The 20123-nt window shown below is 35.1% G+C and overlaps 3 protein-coding genes across 4 annotated transcripts; 2 read left to right on the plus strand and 1 right to left on the minus strand.

The window, feature by feature from the left end:
• Window positions 1-276: 276 nt before the first annotated feature.
• Window positions 277-2262, plus strand: LOC107706452 (signal-induced proliferation-associated 1-like protein 3). Its single transcript, XM_016510163.1, has 4 exons — window positions 277-347; window positions 973-1093; window positions 1492-1573; window positions 1674-2262. The coding sequence occupies exons 1-4, from the start codon at window positions 278-280 to the stop codon at window positions 1818-1820; spliced, it is 420 nt and encodes a 139-aa protein (XP_016365649.1). The 5' UTR covers window position 277; the 3' UTR covers window positions 1821-2262.
• A 241-nt stretch (window positions 2263-2503) lies between these two features.
• Window positions 2504-6620, minus strand: LOC107706453 (uncharacterized). Its single transcript, XM_016510164.1, has 10 exons — window positions 6569-6620; window positions 6062-6161; window positions 5845-5946; window positions 5523-5741; window positions 5331-5430; window positions 4999-5216; window positions 4402-4484; window positions 3071-3303; window positions 2874-2963; window positions 2504-2799 (listed from the first exon to the last, which is right to left on the minus strand). The coding sequence occupies exons 2-10, from the start codon at window positions 6144-6146 to the stop codon at window positions 2655-2657; spliced, it is 1275 nt and encodes a 424-aa protein (XP_016365650.1). The 5' UTR covers window positions 6147-6161; window positions 6569-6620; the 3' UTR covers window positions 2504-2654.
• Window positions 6621-7751: 1131 nt separating this feature from the next.
• qpctlb (glutaminyl-peptide cyclotransferase-like b) lies at window positions 7752-12632 on the plus strand. Of its 2 annotated transcripts, none has more exons than XM_016510165.1 (8): window positions 7752-7915; window positions 8284-8529; window positions 9338-9484; window positions 9593-9886; window positions 10446-10607; window positions 10957-11056; window positions 11928-12044; window positions 12147-12632. In XM_016510165.1, the coding sequence occupies exons 2-8, from the start codon at window positions 8320-8322 to the stop codon at window positions 12290-12292; spliced, it is 1176 nt and encodes a 391-aa protein (XP_016365651.1). In that variant the 5' UTR covers window positions 7752-7915; window positions 8284-8319; the 3' UTR covers window positions 12293-12632. The 2 variants fall into 2 exon arrangements, with proteins under 2 accessions (XP_016365651.1, XP_016365652.1); XM_016510166.1 differs by having other exon boundaries at window positions 10467-10625.
• The last annotated feature ends 7491 nt before the right edge of the window (window positions 12633-20123 follow it).

The following is a 20123-nucleotide window of genomic DNA, read 5'->3' on the forward strand; positions in this document are numbered from 1 at the left end:
TTCTTTCTATGAGGCATAACTTCATTATTATACTTAATGTTCTGTTGTAGTTCACATGTATTCTAATGGTTTTATCAATTGCACTTCAACTGGTATTACCTTGACTTGAAGAGATTTGGGATGTTTCTAGTACACATTGGCGCTCACTGGTCGTCTTTTCCTAGAATGCGGAGCATTGCCTGAGCAGGCTGAATTTGACCTATGGGACAGAGACCAACATCCTGATCCTGAACTCATGCCCCTGCCAAGCGCGGCCTGTGATCTTGACTGTGAACTCATGCCCCTGCCAAGGGCGGCCTGTGATCTTGACTGGAATAGTTTAGTTCAAGCAGCCCAAGAATATGAGAGTAAGTATCAAAGGACAAATACGTTGATTTAAGATTGTTCACATACTGTGGTCCCAATGTTTTTTGACAAAAGCCACAATTACAGATGTATAAGTGGCATCTGCAATATACTGTAGCTTTTTTTTTTAGAGCTAACGTCACTGTAATGAGCCATTTTTGCAACATACTCAGTGCAATGGTCATTTTTTGTGGATGTATATGATACTTATATTAAATTGTGATATTACTTAAATGCAACAGTTCAGAAAACAATAAATTTAATACTGAATGACGTACATTTTTAGATACCGTATTGCCAGATGTTTTCTCTTTTTTTAACTCAGTCAAAATAGTTCCAAACAAACCAGAATAATGTGCCTCCAAGCAGCACACAGCTGTGGTGTTTCATTCCTGAATGAGTCAGAATTTTTGAACAGTGGTTCAAAGATTTCCTAAAAAAAAAACTATTCTTTTTTTTCTTTTTTTTTGAATGAATGAATGAATGATTTAATGACTCATACAGTCACTTGTAACTGCATACATAGTGATACATTAAATAGCTGGCTTTACAATTAGTTTAATTCAGTGACTTATTGGTGGAAGTATTATTTAAATGGATAACTCCATGGTTACAATATATTTCCAGCACAAAGGATGGCAGCCCTTTTGTCAGAAATGAGTCCTGTATCAAGCAGGCCAGACACACCATCCAATGGAACCTACAAGATCCACCAATCCAGTGCCTACTGCAGTGGAGAAGATATAGAGTAAGCGGGCCATACTTTTATTAATTTAATGCTGTTTTGGACTGAGCATCTTAATTGTGAAACTGCTGCTATGTTCATTCTTTGAGTAATACAGTTAAAAACCTACACTGTTAAAAATAAAGGTTCTTTATTGGCATCTATAGTTCCATAAAGAACTTTTCACATCCATGGAATTTTTCCACAGATGCTATTTTAATGGAAAAAAGGTCCTTTAGATTATTAAAAACAATGTTCTTGACACCAAAAAAATGGTTCTCAAAAGAACTGTTCGCTGAAAGGATCTTTGTGAAACTAAAATGGTTCTTCTTTGGCATCACTGTTTTGGCAAACCCCCCTTTTGGAACCTTTATTTTTAAGAGTGTACATGAATGTTAAATGCCTTGCATGGTTATTTTTAGCAGTGACTTATTCATTGACTTTCCTGACCAACTCTCTCACCTGGAAGGGATGCTTAGGCGACTGAGTAGTGATCTGCTGAAGGTGAGGCTCATTTAGCAGTTAATAAATGAGTGTACTACATGCTCTTATAGAGGACAAGCACGCTCACAAGCACCATGTGTTCCTCTGTCCTTCTGTTCAGGAGAAGAGAGACAAGGTGGCTCTTCTGGCAGAGGTGTTGAAGCTTCGCATTAGCAACCAGCATCTGAGAGAAGAGTCCCTTTGTGCATGTGCACAACTACACAAAATCAGCAACATTTTAAACACGGCACCTGGAGAGATGGAGTAATGCAGGGTAGCAAGCAAAGTCTACAAGTCTGGATATCGGCACACTTTTTTTGCCCTGATTTGGGAGGTAAAAATCTGCAGAATGGATGTAAACATTTATAGATGTGTTACATGAAGCCATTGGTGACTGAAAGCTTTTTCAAATTAACCAAAATATTTCATTTCATGAACAAACATTTAGGGGCAGAGGTTATGTAGAAACATATAAAGCAACTTACAAATGACAATGTTCCAGTTCTTTTGATCTTTTTTACTGGTGCAGGTTTCATGCAAGCTTGAAAACCCAAACAAAATGAACTAATTTAAGGTTTATTAACAGCACAGTACAAACCAGAACAACTTTCATGAGGTTGGCAACTCTCTTGGGAAACATATTAGAGCTCCTCTAAGGCTTCTTACTGAATAATTAGGTTAAGGCTATAAAAAAGAACAACAACTATAAAACAGCGCAATATAAACATTATAATAAATATATAAATATAGATACCTAACAATTGCCATTTGTTATAAATAAGTAATAAAAGTCTGAATGTTTTATCTAACAATGTAAAGTCACAATGAAAAATGCTGAAAACAGTATATATTAAAACACTGAAAATGTAAATATGCTCTATGATGATACAAAAACAGTAGAATAAAAAATATACTTAAAACACAATAAATTAGTTATTTAAAAATCCCTGAGATGCAATTGTGTTAAATCACAACGGTGATTAACCTTAATAAAACTGTATTGAACTATACAATGCAGTTGTTTAAACATCAATAGTCTATTTGGCTCGTTTTTCTTTCAAGCGTATTCTCAGTGCAGTAGGTAATTGAGGTGTGAAGACCTTCATTTGACAGCTGCATACTTGTCTCTATAGGCCAGTAACATGTGCAGTGGACTGGGCACAAAGCGTTCTGCCTTCATTTCTGCCTCGTGTTTTTGAGCACGTACATTGCGGTTCTGCTGGCAACTGAAGCTCCAGGCTTTCAAGCTAAAAACGGAGAGAGGTTTATATGAAATTGCAATGCAACAAACAAGCCTGAATGAAGTTTGGAGAATTCCTACCAGTACAAACGCCTCTCCTTCTTGGGCAAGATGTGCCATAGATTGGCTAACTCTTTGGTGACCGTAGTGGACGGGATGCCAGGATAGGATCTGTTCCAGCATAATATCAAAAGTCTGTCATTATATATTCAAATATATTTAAATGGGTCTAATAGTTGTTTTATCATTGAAATAAGAAAAAAAGTACTCATACACACCTGATATATACTTTTCTGTTAATTCGGCAGAACATAATGAAGCCGTTCACACATTTCTTCTTAGGGTTTGGCTGTGTTGTAACACGTCCTCTTCTTGAAGTGTGCCTGTGTGAACAGACTTTTCTTGCTCTCTTCCGAGGAACGAGTTGTTTTGGGGTCTCATCTTCAGAGCTATTGTTCTCTTCCTCACTCTTGAAGGACAGATTGCTGCTACTTCCAGCACTCATGACAATCTGCAAATTTGAAGAACAGAGAAGATAACATAAATAAGAGAGCTCAAAGTAAAACAGTATCTCACTAATCTAATATAAAATAGGGGTCCAAAAGTCAACTAGTGAACATGCTTCTATGTATTTTTTAATTTCAATTTAATTTTTTCAATTCCAGTTTTGTCATTGCTATTTTCAGCATAACATTTTTAGTTACAAAGTCTGTACAAAGGAATCACATGATTGATCAGTGTCACAAATTAGCAGAATCTTCAATTAATTTTACATAATAATGTTTCCTGATTTGACATTTTTGAAATGTAAAACAGCTTAACCCTAAAAGACCCAAGCATATTCATGATGTATTATTTATTCACTCTTAAAAATGTCTTTATGAAACTATTTTTAGGCAGAATTTTCATTGGATTATAATTTGGAATACGATGCAGAACTGAAATGCTGGTTTTCAATACATTAAGTGAAAGTTGTCAATTGTGAAAATGTAGCACAAATGTATTTGTAAAATACTATATTTAAACCAGTAAAGATACAGTCAAGAAATATTATTTGTCTATTTAAATACTGTATTTTAAATAGACAAATAACGTTTCTTGACTGTATCTTTACTGGTTTAAATATAGTATTTTACTAATCTTTTTCTTATCAAAGCATATTTTAAATATAATGTTTTAATTAGAGTATTGTTATTGGTACTGTTATATCACTGAGACAATAATGATGAAACAGTAAAAAAAAAAAAAAATGAAATTTTTAAAATAATTTTTGTACCATTCTTTGAATGGGCTCCATTGTGTGAGAACAGTATACAAAAGTTTGACTCCTCATGCCCAGCATTGTATTTTTGCTACAAAAATGCAAGAAAAATGATCTCAAATGTATATACATTCAAAGTGTCAGGGCATGCAAGCCTTTTTCCATCACTAGACACTGTGTAGAAACAGTTATTTAGTGAAAGTATTATTTTATTACTATACACAAACTTTGCTGTTCTGTTTTGCTGGGTCTCTGAGGGTTAATCCAAGTTTTTCATTGTGATCTCAGTTTTGAGTTTTGGACCTCCCTGTATGTGCAGGTAACAAAGGATCACAAAATTTAGCCTACTGATCCATCTGCAAAGCTGCCTCGCAAACTGGGACTTTTTAAGACGGTAGATTCTGGGGTGACCCACACGTCCTCGAATAATGCTGTTAGGGTAAAAAAATATTGTTCAGTCAGCATTGCAGCAACACTGTCTTGTTTGTAATTTCACACTGTCAGTAATGTGCATATTTGGCTCCAAGCAGATTTTGCCTAACTGCCTAAAAGTTTTAAACAATACATTATTCATAAAACAACTAATGCATCTATTTAATAAATACATGCTTAGAAAAAAGATACAAAAGCTGTCAGTGGGGCCGGTACCCTTTCAAAAAGCACTGATATGTACCAATTTGGTACAAATATGTACACTTGATGTACAAATATGTACCTTTAAACTACTATTATGCACATTTTAAGAGTAAATAAGGTACAAAGATGTACTTTTTGAAAAGGTAGTACCCCAGTGACAGCTTTTGTACCTTTTTACTGAGATTGTATATATTGTAGACTGAGATTGTATATACTGATATACTGAGATTGTATACTTGCTAGTCTATATTAGTATAGAATGAATCGAATAATATACAGTATGTGTAGGCCCGTATGGATTATCTTTACTTTGTAGCGCCTCTCGTCCTTCTGGATGGAGAGAACGGCTCAGGCCTTGAGAAGGTGATATGAGCAGAGATGGGTTGAGGGTCAGGCTGTCTGCTTCCCGAAGAGGTGGACGAAAAGGCAGTACTGGTGTTTTTGGTAGTGTAGGGCTGAAAGTAAAACGCTTTTTCCATGCAGCCGGAAAAGCTCCAAGCATTGGATCTTTCAGAAGAATTCCTGATCTGAAGATATAGTAAAACATCACAATGAGTTACAAGCTTGCACACAGGCTTGCATACATCTCAAGCTGTCATTTCTCTATTAACAAACATAAATTAAATATCCAATATACAAACCTGGATGGAGGTGTATCCAACATATTTCTCCCTGGGCTTCCATCTTCACTTCCTGTCTGGTCTTCACAGAAACTACAGGTAGATTCAGCCTCAGTGCTCCCTGATTACAAAAAATAACCCCGGGTATCCTTTACGTTTCAGAATGTTGATTTAATTGATATCTAACACCAAAGAAAGACAAGATCTTTTCACCTGTATTGAAAGAGGAAGTTGTGGAGTTGGAGTCTATAGAGCTTTGTGATGGCTCGCTATCATCAACAGGCCACAGGTCTTTCTCCTCGGCAGTTTGGACTTCTGACAAATTGCTTTGTCTGTCACACACAAGCTTGTGTTCTTGCTCCTCCACAGCATTTATGATAAATCTCTCAGAGTTTTTGCTTTGAGGGTCCCTCTTTTTGTCACTTAATTGTACTGTTTATAAATGTATACATACAGTAGTGTAAGTGAAAATAAATACAATTTTATACAATGTACGATTTTTTTTCTTTCAATTCTTTAAATACAAAAACTTCACCTGTATACTTGTTTATGCGACTGTAGGTGTACATGTTCTTGGCTTTTAGGAATTGTGGTGGTGTGCAAGATAATGGAGTGTCTTCGCTTTCTGACTCTGATTCTGCAGACACACACACACAGGCCATAGTTTTTAGTATATATCACATGCCCCCTTCCATATTTCAAAACATATGCATAAAAAACTTGGATTGAGCATAAATAATAAAGCAGCTGACTTCTCTCATTGTTTTTGGATAGACGGTGAGGGTGACTCTTCAGACTATGAATGTGACTCTGGTGAAACTCAAAGCACTGCAGCATGTTTATCAGGGTGTCCTGTGGACACATAAAATATGTTGTTTTAAATAAATTATTTTTAACTATATGCATTATTCATACAATGTAGCAAATAAACATTTATTTTATGTTCGTATGTTTTAACACCTAGAGATAAACACACACACACACATACACATTATTATATAACACACACGTATTATACATTGTAAACAATAGCATTTAAAATTAATTTTTATCACATCAGACTGAGTACCAATGCGTTGATTTCGCGCACTACTATTCAATGCCATATTATTTTGTAATATTTTGTAATGAGACGTAATTTATGCTGGTGTGTAAACAGGTGCGCATACTTCTTTGATAACTGATAATTCGCTTCTATTTTAAGTTTTTATTCTTTTTAAATAGATGCGTATTTTCTTGTGTATGTATAGTTGCCTTACCTGAAATTATTCTCTATGGAATGCTGCAGCTATTCAAGTAAATTAAATCTCCTCCAACATAGAACTTCTTATTAGAATGACATTGGACAAGAAAAGAGCCAATCAGCTTCAGCGCTTACGCGGATCCTTTACACAGACCTCGTGACAGTTGGTTACTGGGGTGTTTGTCCATGAACGTTTTATTGAACTTTAAAACGTATGTATATTTTATTTAATATTAAAACACTTTCTTCAGTTTCAACCAATCCATTTGTATGCAGATTTTCGTAAATTTTTTAAAACAATGTCTCTGTAGCACTGTGTTTGTACTTCAAGAAGACCAGCATGACATAGCAACATTTCCCAACCAATGATGTGACTTGGAGGCGTGGCTGTCTCCGAAAGGAAGATCCCCATCAAGTTCTTTATTGAACTTTCAAAATTACCAAATTCAATCTGCAAGTTCTTCACATATTTCTCATATTTACACATTTTGTAAGTACAAATTGAGACAATTTTAGTAAAATAAAAAAAAAAAAAATAATAATTAAAAAAATGAACAAAATAATAAAAAATAAAATAAAAAGGGCATCACAAGCATATTTTAAATTCATTTTTATCATTTGTTTTCATTCAAATTAATATGACTTTTCTAAAACGAAAATATTTATTATTGATCTGTTTTTGTTATTAGGAAAATGTATATTCATCAAACTAAATGGAGTAACTTAAAACCCAATTTTGCTCATTTTCAAACAGCCTTTAAAGCTTATTTAGAATCTATAAAGTCTTTAAAAAACCGTAACGACCCAAAGTTTTATGGAAACCTGTTTGAAATCCATTTTTTGTCATTCCTTTTGCTGACACTAGGGGTGCACTAAATTACACAAATCAGCTAACGTGCAAATCTGTGCGAAAGTTAATAAAAATAGTTGTCTGCCAAAATAAATTATTTCCATTTAATCTCCATTTTAGAATGTTTTAATTAGATATTTAAATATTTTAAACTTATTATTGAATGCTGACTATATATAGCTTCCCTATAGTTATGTTCAAATGCATGTGAATATGAAATATATGTCATATTTATTGTCCTGTAATACTGCCGAAAGTAAGTGAGTACAGAGAGGACCCGCCAGAGTGAGCTGCGCAGATCGCTGTATGTTCAGTCTCAATAACATCGACTGCAGAACTGAGAATACGATTATTTACAGGCTGCATCGTCAAGAGGCACGTCAAGGAAGAAACAGACCGGCGTTTGTGATGAATGTTCCCCAGCAGTCCTCTCGTCGATCAGCACTATGAGCTGGTCATTTCTGTTCATTTATTTGATAGAGCAGTGCCTGTGCCAGTCCCGGACTGCTGCTGGTGAGTGTGTCTGTTAGGCAAAACCAGCTTTTTAGGCTCTGCATCTTTTGTGGGCACTAACAAGTTAAGTGCTTCGCCATTTAATTTTGCTGTTTGCATGAATTAAGCCTGTGCTATTAATTATTTATCAATATAATAATTGTATGACTTATTCTATTGTATATTTAAGTGTTCTAGTTTATCAGTTATTATAACTGCATGCATGCATAAACGGCAAAACCATAAAATTAAGTCTAAATGCACCTGATTATAACAATGAATCTAAGCAATTGGGAATCGTACTTTAATTTGTTTCGTCTAAATAAGTCAGCTTTGTGGTACGATTTGTGATTTTTGTGAACTGCTTATTGTATTTCCATTCCATGCAGGTGTAATCTTAATTTGGCATCTCTCGTAAACACAAGATGAACAGCATAAGGTACAAAGCAGCGACTGTCAGGTGGAACTGTTCCCTCGCGCGCTGTGACCACGCACTCATGTGCCGCGTGCGATTACTGCTGCTGTGCTTGTGCGTGCTGGTGGCAATGGCATTAACACTGGCAGTATCACTATCTAACCACCAAACCATAGAGTATGATTTGCCTCCCAAACCTCCTGACCTATTCAAAGACAAGGTAAGAGGTGTACAGACATTCAGTTTTAATGTCTTTCATTTTCTTGTGTACTTTTCAGTCATTTGTAGATGTGTTTTTGGAACATAACAGCCTTTAGCTGGTTCAAGCATTATGTGGTGGAAGATGGTCATTAGCTGGTGTTTGACCAGCTACCATGTTCCAAAAAACAGTATAACTAGCTAGTTTTTGCTAGTCCACAGTTATACTAGCTAATAATTAACTTACACTCTTAAAACTAAGGATTTTCATTAGGTTCCATGAAAAACATTTAACATCCTTGGAACCACATAAGGTTCTTTAAAGTGGAAAAGCATTGTTTAGATTAATAAAATGTTCATCACGGGAAGAAAAAAAGGGTTCTTTTAGGAACTGTTTATTTATACATTGGTGGCCAAAATGATTAGAACACTAGTATTTTCTCCAGCTAAAAAATGGTTTAAAATCAGTTATTTCTATCTTTTGCTGTAGTGTGTCAGTAGGAAATATCAGTTTACATTACCAAACATTCATTTTGCCATTAATTGTAATAATTTTAGCTGGTGAAAATACTAGTGTTCTAATAATTTTGGCCACCACTGTAGGTTCTTCGAGGAACACAAAATGTTTTTTCTATGGCATCTCTAAACTCTTATTTGAGACCTTTATTTTAAAGAATATTGATCAACTTTATTTGGTTACCACAATCCAAAACCCAGCTTTTTCCAGTGTAATTTTGTTGCAGTTTTACATTAACCCCTTGTAGTATACAACTAATGACTATTTCCCTTATCATTCACCTTCCACATTTACCATCTTTAACCTTTCATAGCTTAATCACCAGCCAGGTAAACCCACTGTTGCCCAAGTGAAGTGGCTCGTCTCGCAGGTTAAATGGGAAAGACTGTGGTATTCCCATCTGCGTCCCATTCTCACTGAACGCCAGCCAGGAAGCCGTGGGAGTCGGGCTGTTCGAAAAGTGAGACACAATCGATTTAGAACTATCAGCCTGGATTTTAGTTCAGTTAAATCTCAGATCTTACTAAATATGCTATAATCTGATGTCTCATTTATTCTGTGATCCTAGCACATCTTTTCTCAACTGGATTCTCTTTCGGCGGGCTGGTCTGTAGAAGTGGACTCCTTCATCTCCGAAACCCCTCGTGGCCCTGTTAGCTTCTCTAATGTCCTGGCCGTGTTGGACCCAATGGCTCCTCGCCGACTGCTTCTGGCTTGTCACTATGACTCCAAATTTATACCTTCAGATCCTAGTGACCCACAGAAGGTGTTTGTGGGTGCCAGTGATTCAGCCGTGCCTTGTGCTATGATGCTGGAACTGGTCACCGCTTTGGATCCACACCTCAAAAAGCACAAGCAGCTGGTAAGACAAAGTGTTACATCTCAATTTCAACACTGTTTTCAGAGGTCATTCATTTACCAACTAAATTTGGAGACATATAGCACCACTAGCTCATAAATACACGCTGTTCTGAAATGAAGAGAGTGGTTCATGTCTCTGAGGAGGTCATTTAAGCTTTTTTCAGACTTGTGAATAGCCACAGTGCTGTAGAAGTCAGAGTCAGTTCTGTTGTTTAACTTGTAATAGAGCCAAGAGCTACAAAACACTGCATGACTGGAAGGGAAAGATCCTCACGACCTACATACAGTAGCAGCTGTAGAATACCAGATTTCTTGATTTTCTCATCCTTGGGGACATGCAATTGATTTTTTATTTTTTTTTGCACAGAATGAAGCATCTTCCTGTGCAGGCCAGGTGGTAGGAAGATGGCCATTATTTTAAATGAATCTAAATTTTTAGTAAACAGAATTCCGCAGCAACAACTCCAGGATTGGAATCATGATTGATTTTTGGGACATTTGATTGGCTATTCACATTTACAGAGCAGATTCTTTTTTTTTTCTTCTTTTTTTTTCTGAAGATGTCCAGGGTGACCCTGCAGTTGATCTTCTTTGATGGAGGAGAAGCTTTTGAGCAGTGGTCTCAGACAGACTCGCTATATGGTTCACGGCACCTGGCAGACTCCATGTCGCGCATTCCTCACCCGCCGGGTTCTGAACAAACCACACTGCTGAATGCTGTGGTAAGTCAGGATCCTTGTGTATGTGTGTGTGCATTTGTTTTTAAAGGGATAGTTTACCCCAAAATTAAAATGCTGTCATAATTTACTAACCTCATGTCTATTTAAACCTGTGACTTTCTGTTTGTGAAACACACACTAGGTCCATATACAGTGAAAATCAATGGGGTCCAAAATTGACTTTCATTGTATAGACCAAAGCATTCTTCAAAATGTCTGTTATGTTCTACAAAAGACAGAAAGTCATACAGGTTTGGAACAACATAAGGGTGAGTAATTACTGACAGATGTTTTATTTTGGTTAAACTATCCCTTTAAGTATCTATGAATCATAAATATATGATATTTGCAGGATCTCCTTGTTCTTTTGGACCTTATTGGTGCCCCTGATCCCATGTTTGTGAATCACTTTGAGAACACAGCTCGCTGGTTTGACCGCCTTATCGCTGCTGGTAAGACTGATTTGACTTTCTATTAATATAAGGTATCCTGGTTAATCATTAATGGCCATAAAGACTCTTAAAACTAATGTTTGATCTGCAGTGGCTTAATTTAGAGTAGACAAACTATAAACCACTTACTGTAAAAGGAAGTACGATTTATTGAGTTATCTATGTCTACATTATATGCAGCATTTGAAATGAACACCTGCCAAATGCGGTTGAAAATCACATATGAACTCGCTAGCCAATTTGTCAGATTATGATGAATAAATTATGATTATCATATTATTTGGGTTGGCTTTTTTAATGGATGTCAATGGAGGAGAGACTTTGATTGCTGATTGAGAATTGACAGCCTGTGTTTACCATTAAACATTAATTATGGAGTGAGCTATATTTGGAAATGACAATGAAATGCTGTTTTATAAGAGAAGTCAAATCACATATTTTTATTTATTTATATATATATATATATATATTATGGTATCCACAAACAATGATTGACCGTATTAAAACTGAAAATCATATAATGATTCAGAATAAGATTTAATAATAATATATTTAAATCTAAGATGTGAGTTTGATAATCTGGTTTATTTCTGATATTTTTATTTTGGCTAGTAGAAGCATTTCTGAATGGAACATTCAGTTGCAAAATTGGCTTGTGAGTGAAAAAGTTCATTTCAAACCCTGTAACGATTAAAAGATAAGAAAAGCAATATCAATGAAGTTCAGTGATTAATTAGCAATATTTAACAAGATTTAAGATGATTATGAATTATAATCCTTGATTGTTATAAAAATTATAACAATAGACCCAATGATAGGTAGTTTATATCCACCCTCTGATTCCTCTAATTATATTTCTGCGTTTTCTAAGAGAAGAGACTTCATAATTTGGGGCTCCTGTCTTCCCATCCCAAAGAGCAGACCTATTTCATGAAGGATGTGAATATGGGGCCAGTTGAAGATGATCATACTCCTTTCCTTCAGAGAGGTAAGACCATAGATCACTTTGACAAGCAGAAATATCTATGCACACACACATATCGCAATTCTTATTCTTGTTCTGATTCGTTCTTTCTCTCATTGACTGCAGGAGTTCCAGTGCTGCACATAATCGCTACGCCATTCCCTTCCTTCCTGCACACGTTGGAGGACACAGCGGACAAGGTTGACAGTCACACTGTGGAGAATCTCACCAAAGTCCTTGTGGTCTTCTTGGCTGAGTATCTGCGGCTCTAGGATGCTATAATATTACATCCAACCACATCCGTCGTGGATCGGTCTATTCCTCAGCTGCACTGCTTTAGGATATCTAATATCAGTGACTGTTCTCAGAGATGCATAACGTACTGTATACTCTCAGGCTGCCATCCTATATCCTGACATATGCTTACCGTTGGATTTTCTGACATGTTAGTCAATCGGTATCGTGCCTTCAGATAGTTTTGCTATCTAGTAATGCACTGTATAGACAAAATAATATTATTATCTGTGCCAAAAAAGGTTTACATATGTTTAGTCATCTATTCAATAACTGCAATAAAATCTATAGAATGCAAAGTAGATGCTTCAAGCTCAGGAATGGATGTGAACCTGATGCTATATAAGAGATTATTAAACTATGCACTACAATCAAGCTCTGTAATGCTACAACAGTTCTGATAAACTTCTATATTTAATCTTGCAATCATTTTCTCAAGTAAGCAGTCTGTAATCTCTAGTAGCTAAATGTTCAATCACATGTTAGTCTAGATAATATAATTTTCTAACAGAGATTGAAACTCGTACTTAAGTGGCAAAAAATTCTGACTTGAGACTTGACTAGACTGGTAAGCAAATGACATTTTGAGAGACTTTTCCGAATTAGAAACTCTTTAGATCTTTTTTTTTTCTCAGAATAATGCAACAATTTTTAGATAAAAACCCATGAAAATGAATACTAATTTCTCAGTGGGCATTACAGAAAAATAACATATCTCTTGTAGTGAATACAGTAAATTGCATAAAAGATGTCCTTTGTCATGTGAAACCCAATATACTTTATTTAAAGATAAGTGATGTGACGTGACGTGACATGTGGCCAAGTATGGTTACCCATACTAGGAATTAGTACTCTGCATTTATCCCATCCTAAGTGCACATACATAGTGAACACACACACACACCGTGAACACACACCCGGAGCAGTGGGCAGCCATTTATGCTGCGGCGCCCGGGGAGCAGTTGGGGGTTCGGTGCCTTGCTCAAGGGCACCTCAGTCGTGGTATTGAAGGTGGGAGAGAGCGCTGTACATTCACTCCCCCCACTTATAATTCCTGCCGGACCTGAGACTCAAACTCGCAACCTTCTCTAACCATTAGGCCACGACTTCCCACCCAAGTATTAGTTAATGTCCAAGAAAATCCCTCAGAAATTAATTTGTAATTAAAAATATGTAAATTGTACTACAACAAACTAACCTGCAGCATGTAAAAAAGCATTTAAAACTGAACATGGGGCTCGTAAAAAAGGACATACTGTAGACTTGAGAGTTTACTTAAACTTGACCTTGAAAGACTTGACTCTTGCATCAGTGACTTGAATATGTTAATATGTCTGTTTTATAGTGTAATACTGAATATAAAATATAAGTATTTTTCAGTTGCAGATATGATATGGACGGATCGTAGTCGAATCATAGTCGAATTCTAAATAAAGGAGGAACATTGCATCTTGTCGGCTTTGTCTTGTGTGTCGCTATACAGCCTGGACACTAGGTGGCAGTGTATCCGGCGCTTACAGCGTTTCATGACGTCAGCACCAGTTAGAAAACAGCGCAGGCGCAGGTCATATTCGGGAAATACAGTTACAGTTTATATGACTGGGCTGTCATTGGCAAGACGTTTTATAACTTACAACAAATAATAAACCGCTATGATGACTCTGGGTGTTATAACAATTACCAATGCATCGTGCGCTGTAACGTTAACTGACAAGGTGAGCTTTACTGTCATTATTTTTCAGTTTGTTCATGTGAATTTTACTTTGACGTGAAATTTCAAGAAGTTTTGGCAGTGTCCAGTAGTGTGGCATGCTGTAAATCCAAAACTATTTTAAATATCACGTTTTCCAAGTCTACATAGAAAATGTTTGTATTTTGTAAAATGACCACAACATGACCATTTAGGATTTAACGTTAGATTTAAAAAAATTCTATGAATGGATAAAAATATTTTAGATGACATTTTAGTCACCTTAAATTTTAAGTAATATATATCATACTTCCTCAGTTTATTGATCAAGTACATTTAGCCAGTTGTTTTGTATTACACATTTTCTGAAAAATTATGTTTAACTATGCAAATTAGGAATTATCTAATTAAATATGCACTAATATGCATACAAGACCAGAAATCTAAACACTGAATAAAGCCAGGTTCAAAATTCTTGTCTCATTTTGTTGACATTACAGTTAAAGGTTTTTGTAGGTGGTATTTTGAATAACTCTTTCTATTGCTCCATAAATCATAAAATACTGTCAACCTCCAAAAATAAAATTTGATATAAACTTTTTAATAAAAATGCATGTAATCATGTTTTATGAATAAAATGCCTCATAAATCATTTGAATGATATATGAACCCTTCAGAATATTGATAGGAATAAAACTGTAAAGTCTGGTCTGTGTAAGTGCAAGAGATTTGAATCTCTGTGTTAAGAGATTTCTGGCTCTTTTTCATGAGAAAAAAGAAGAATTTTGAGAAAAATTGCCTTGAAAGAAACTGAAATCTACAGAGGCAAATAGATAAAGTGTAATAATATAAAAACTCAAGTTTGTATTTTGCATGTTGTCTTTCTACTAGTTGACTAGTGCTGAAAAAAAATAGCGACTTTGCCTGTAGATTCTTCTTAAATTAACTTGCAGTTCACCTCATGTGGTGTGACAAATCTTTTTTTTTTAAATATTCCATTTAGTCTCTTAATTTAATTTGCTGTTGTTATGAAACATAATTCAATGCATTTATTACATTATGTTCCTTTGCAGGCTGAGGAAATCACTGTCATTCCCGTCAAGACTGCTGTGATTTTATGATCCAGCACATTATGGCGCGCCATAGCAAACTCCAGAAACAGGTCTTATCCCTGTATCGGCAGTTTCTGCGTGCAGCTCAGGACAAGCCGGGCTTCATACCGAGAATACGTGATGAATTCCGTGTCAATGCTGCCATCAAGAAGACCGACGTCATGCACATAGAATATCTTTATCGGCGAGGCCAACGCCAACTCGAACTGCTTAAAGATGTAAACACTAAACAACTGGGATCATTCAGCAAGTCTAAAGAGGACAGTACATAGCAACCTATATAATAATATACTGTATTCAAATATTTTACAGAAATCACAAATACATATTGTTTTCTGGGAAATCACCTCCATGGCTTCAGTTATTTAAATGGAAAGACCAATGAGACTTTCTCTCTTCTCAGGAATCTTACAACATTAAGTTTTTTGGGAGTTGCAGCTAGATAAGATGAACCCATTTAGGTTTGAAATGTTATTTATGCACATTATTTTTTGCTGCTATATGAGTATTCTCATTTTTTGAAGTGTGTACTAGATGTATTATGTACTGTTAGGGTCAATATAATGAAGTGTTTTAAAGATATCTGTTGGCAGTATTGGCAGTATACTTCTGAAATGATTCAACACAATTATACTTATTATTATTTTTTTTTCTGCTATAGTGCCTCTGTCCTGTTAAAATAATAGTTGATGTTGCCAGTTGTATTCTGTCTATGGGTTCACATTGTGATAAAACTAGGAAATAGAAATATTGTGATGACTTGTCCTAGTGCTTAAATGATTGTACAATACATTCATGTATTGTAAAGATATTAGAAAAAATTGTAAAAAAGAAAGAAACAAATGAGAAAAGTCATAAAACTTCAAGTCTGAATTTATAGTTATACCCAATAGCAAAATGGTTATTTTCACCCAGATGTACTCATCTTCATATTTTTTTCCAAACCAAAAAACATAAGGACTAGAATGTAAAATGTTAGAAGTTTGATGTTGAATTTTGGTTAATGATATCATGGTCAATTGTTTTATACATATGCAGATTTGTTTTAAATCCCCCCATCATCTCTCATATTCAGAAGGAATCTTTATTTAGGTTTAGTTATTAGTTATACTTAGTTATGTTTTTGATGTGTTGGAATTGTATTCAGTTTTAGGTTAACTGAGGATTAGTATTTTATTCATGGTAAAAAATCTTCAAGTAAAGACTTGCCCGTCCAGAAGTGGGCGCAATTGCGAAATAAAATCATCTTTGAGGAAGAAGAACAAGCTATGTAAACAGGAAGATCATGTCAGTGGTGTCACAAAAGCAAACAACGAAATATTAGCGTTTCATTGTTTAGTTAATAGTTTATTGATTAATAATAATCTCGTACAATAGGAATACGCATTGAATTTGTTCTCCAAAGATAAAAAAATAAATAAAAGTATGTCGGAGGCAAACGGGATGACAGATGCCCAGTTGATTCAGCAGGTTGGTGTCAATTCTTAAAATCCTAGTTCAGCTCCGTTTACTTATTTTTTTATTATTATTGTTAAACGTATTCTAATTTGTTTTGTCAAATATGAATTGATAACTACGAAAACAGAAATATACCACCATGTTTGAATGTTTTTCTGTGGTTATTATGGTTGATATGTTGCGTTCAAATCAGCATGGTCTCTGTGTCCGGTTGCAGCTGGCTCTTCTGGGCTGGCTGAAGACGGACAGTGTTCAGTGTAAGGAGCTGCTCACTGCTCTCACTGGGATGCAGGTGGCCCGTGAGCTTCTGGACAGACTCTCTGGGCAAAGCCGAATAGATGCTTACAGGGTAAGAATAAGACGTATTGTTTTTTGTTGACTTTACAAAAAGTATTGTGGTGTTTATACAGTACAGTGGCAATTTAATATAGACGAGGCCAAGGAAATTTGTAAAACTAAATTTCTAAAAACTATTTCAGTTCATTCTCAGAGTTATCTCTGCCATGAGAACAAGATGTGACTGTATATACAAATATAAATGCATACAAACAATATATAATGCATACAATACAATTGTAGAAATTGTATGAGTTGAAAAATGTCATCTTTAAAATGCATAATAAACATTATTAAAAGTATCGAGATGAAGACTGAGTTACAACCTGATATATTAGTAAAAATGCATTATATATGGATAGATCCATTTGTTTCTTAGTCTATTGATGGAACATTTCACAATTTATTTTTCACAAATTTACATTTTTGTCATTTCAAGGACTTTTCAGAAAACGTAGTTTTAGAAGGTTGAGTTGTGAAATAATGAAATGGGCAATGAATTAATGTCAATTATGAGATAATTCGTTGTATAAAACTGAAATAATTTACAAATATGTACCGTTCAGAAGTTTTGGGACAAGTATTTTTATTTCTTTATTATAGAAAACAAAAAAGATTTATACTTTTATTCAGCAAGGACGCATTAAATTGATCAAAAGTGACAGTAAAAACTTTTACATTGTTACCTAGATTTGTTTCTAGTGCTGTTCTTTTGAGCTATCTATTCATCAAAGGGTCATGAAAAAATTATCACACTAAAATGTGATAAAAAATTTTTTTTACAAACTTCATAATAATAAGAAATGTTTCTTAAGCACCAAATCAACATATTAGGATCATTTCTGAAGGATCATGTGGCACTGAAGATTGGAGTAATGGCTGCTAAATTTAAAATGTTTACAAACTTCATAATAATAAGAAATGTTTCTTAAGCACCAAATCAACATATTAGGATCATTTCTGAAGGATCATGTGGCACTGAAGATTGGAGTAATGGCTGCTAAATTTAGCTTTGCCATCACAGGAATAAATTACATTTTAAAATATATTAACAAAAATAATTATTTCACAATATCACTGTTTTACTATATTTTTGATCCAATAAATACAGCCTTGGTGCGAATTAAAATTAGTGGAAAAAAAACCTCTTTCAAATATCTTACCAGACTTTTGAACAGTAAGTCTGGGGTACAGTATATTTAAACATTCACTTTTTAATGATTTCATCCCTATGTACTTCACAGTTGTAGTGTAAATAGTGTATATTGTGTTGTTTTATACTGTACTGAATTGTATATTGTCTTTTGAATGCTACATCACAATCAAACCAATCTAATCCATTAAACACTAACATCAATTTTAATTCAAGTTACAGAATGTATTGCAGAAAAGACTGACTGTAGACCCAGACAAACGTTTGTGACATGTGATGCTCTACTTCCACAGAGGGAATGTATCCAGAGCATAGCTGACTATGTGAAGAAGAATCCCAGGGCTTCCCAGCGAGAGCTCAATGCCGAGGTTGAGAAGAAGGTGCTGCTGTTTGCCTCTAGGGTTCAAGCACTAGATACTGGCCACTGAACACGTCACTGCAGCACTGACCAAAATATCTCTCCTCCTGTTTTCTGTCTGCCTCTCTCTTTTTGTATTTTGACAAATATATCTAACTTTATCTAAACCGTAATATACTGAATATGCTAGTTTTTTTTCCATAATCTTGTATAATTATTTTTGTGGACAACATGTCAGCCTTTATTGTTTTTTATGATATATAGTATTGCTGAATTGTACTGATAATTTTTTTTAACATGATTTCACCTATAATTAAATTATACAGACTTACCACATAAAACTTGAGTTTTATGTTTAAACTGTAAGATTTTAATCTTATATATCAAACCTGAAATAAAGGAGCTCCTATCCAATCATGTCTTGTGTCATTAAAGTGCATTATGCATATATAATGTTGAACAACGACTCATTCATTTACAGCAGGCCAGTTTGGAGAGCAATGATTTTAACACATCGACAACAAAGAAAGACAAAGAGAATGGTCAAGTGGATGAAGAGAAAAGAGAGAGGAAAAATAAGAGGAAAGAGACAGACTCCATAATGAGCTTTTGGGCGATCACTATATTCATCACCCAGCACCTGTGATGAATTACATTATGCAGATCACACTTCTCAGATCTCTTGATGACTTTAAAGACAGTGTAGCACTCAGAGCCCAAACCCATGATTAGCGCTGCTGTGTTTGGAATAATAGAAACGCAAGACATGGCTTTTGCAGTCTTTTCGGTTTCACGGCGGCAGTTGCCAAAACACTTGTCTTCTGATGAGGACAAAGTTTATGAATAAAATACCACACACTCTTTTGATATAGCACTTGTCTGTCTCCACTGCACCTGGGCACTTACAAGCAATGACCAGTACTCTAATGATGGGGGAATACAGTCTTGTGAGCTGGCAACCAAGATGAAAGGCAAGGGTGGGCTGGTCAGAGAGAACAAAGCAATATCGTCTCAGCCATCTAAGCGCATCTCACAATTGAAAGAGAGTACCATGGCTATATTTTTGTCTGTCAACATCAAACGAAGCAATATTTTAATGTCAGTGAAGCAACAGGCAAATGATGGTCTGTCAGTTGTTTAAAGCTTTTAAATTGTACTTGTTGAATGTCCTTGAAGTTGCATTTTCAGAGAGAGATGATTGTAATGGGGTAGGGGGTGATTTGTGAGTGTTTAGGTATTTATCATGACAGCCCATAAGAAATTACCATGGTCACTGTAATTTGCATGAAAATGCCAATAGACTACTGATGTTTTCTCTTTTTATGGCATAAAATGTATTGTAGTAAAAATGGCTATTTTTTAAAGGCAATAATATTGCCTTATTAAGCCTCTTATTAAGAAACCACAACTAGATCCTAGTGATCTGGCAAATTACAGGCCCATCTCAAATCTTCACAAAAAAAGACAATAGTAGCCCAAATAAATATTCCTAAAATAGTAGACTATTACTTCCTTCTCCTGTTTAGTAGGTAAAAGAGAAGACGTTAATAATCGGTTAAGTGAATGATTTTGTGATTCATAACTCACAACACCGAATGAATCAGTGAAAGAATCTTTTTAGGATTCGAAGGATTTGAATCAGTGCAATGTATAAAAATACCCAACACAACTACACAAAAAATACCCAACACAACTACACAAA

The sequence above is a fragment of the Sinocyclocheilus rhinocerous genome, unplaced genomic scaffold (assembly GCF_001515625.1).
Source record: "Sinocyclocheilus rhinocerous isolate Xijiao unplaced genomic scaffold, SAMN03320098_v1.1 scaffold1405, whole genome shotgun sequence".
Taxonomy (NCBI): domain Eukaryota; kingdom Metazoa; phylum Chordata; class Actinopteri; order Cypriniformes; family Cyprinidae; genus Sinocyclocheilus; species Sinocyclocheilus rhinocerous.

Coding starts and splice junctions, on each gene's coding strand:
- LOC107706453 (XM_016510164.1), bottom strand. CDS start 6,146: ATGCTGCAGTGCTTTGAGTTTCACCAGAGTCACATTCATAGTCTGAAG. Junction 5,431..5,522: donor AACTTCCTCTTTCAATACAG/GTGAAAAGATCT, acceptor TTTTGTAATCAG/GGAGCACTGAGGCTGAATCT. Junction 5,217..5,330: donor TTGGATACACCTCCATCCAG/GTTTGTATATTG, acceptor CTATATCTTCAG/ATCAGGAATTCTTCTGAAAG.
- qpctlb (XM_016510165.1), top strand. CDS start 8,320: ATGAACAGCATAAGGTACAAAGCAGCGACTGTCAGGTGGAACTGTTCC. Junction 8,530..9,337: donor CTGACCTATTCAAAGACAAG/GTAAGAGGTGTA, acceptor AACCTTTCATAG/CTTAATCACCAGCCAGGTAA. Junction 11,057..11,927: donor TGACCGCCTTATCGCTGCTG/GTAAGACTGATT, acceptor GCGTTTTCTAAG/AGAAGAGACTTCATAATTTG.
- LOC107706452 (XM_016510163.1), top strand. CDS start 278: ATGCCCCTGCCAAGGGCGGCCTGTGATCTTGACTGGAATAGTTTAGTT. Junction 348..972: donor AGCAGCCCAAGAATATGAGA/GTAAGTATCAAA, acceptor ATATATTTCCAG/CACAAAGGATGGCAGCCCTT. Junction 1,094..1,491: donor TGCAGTGGAGAAGATATAGA/GTAAGCGGGCCA, acceptor GGTTATTTTTAG/CAGTGACTTATTCATTGACT.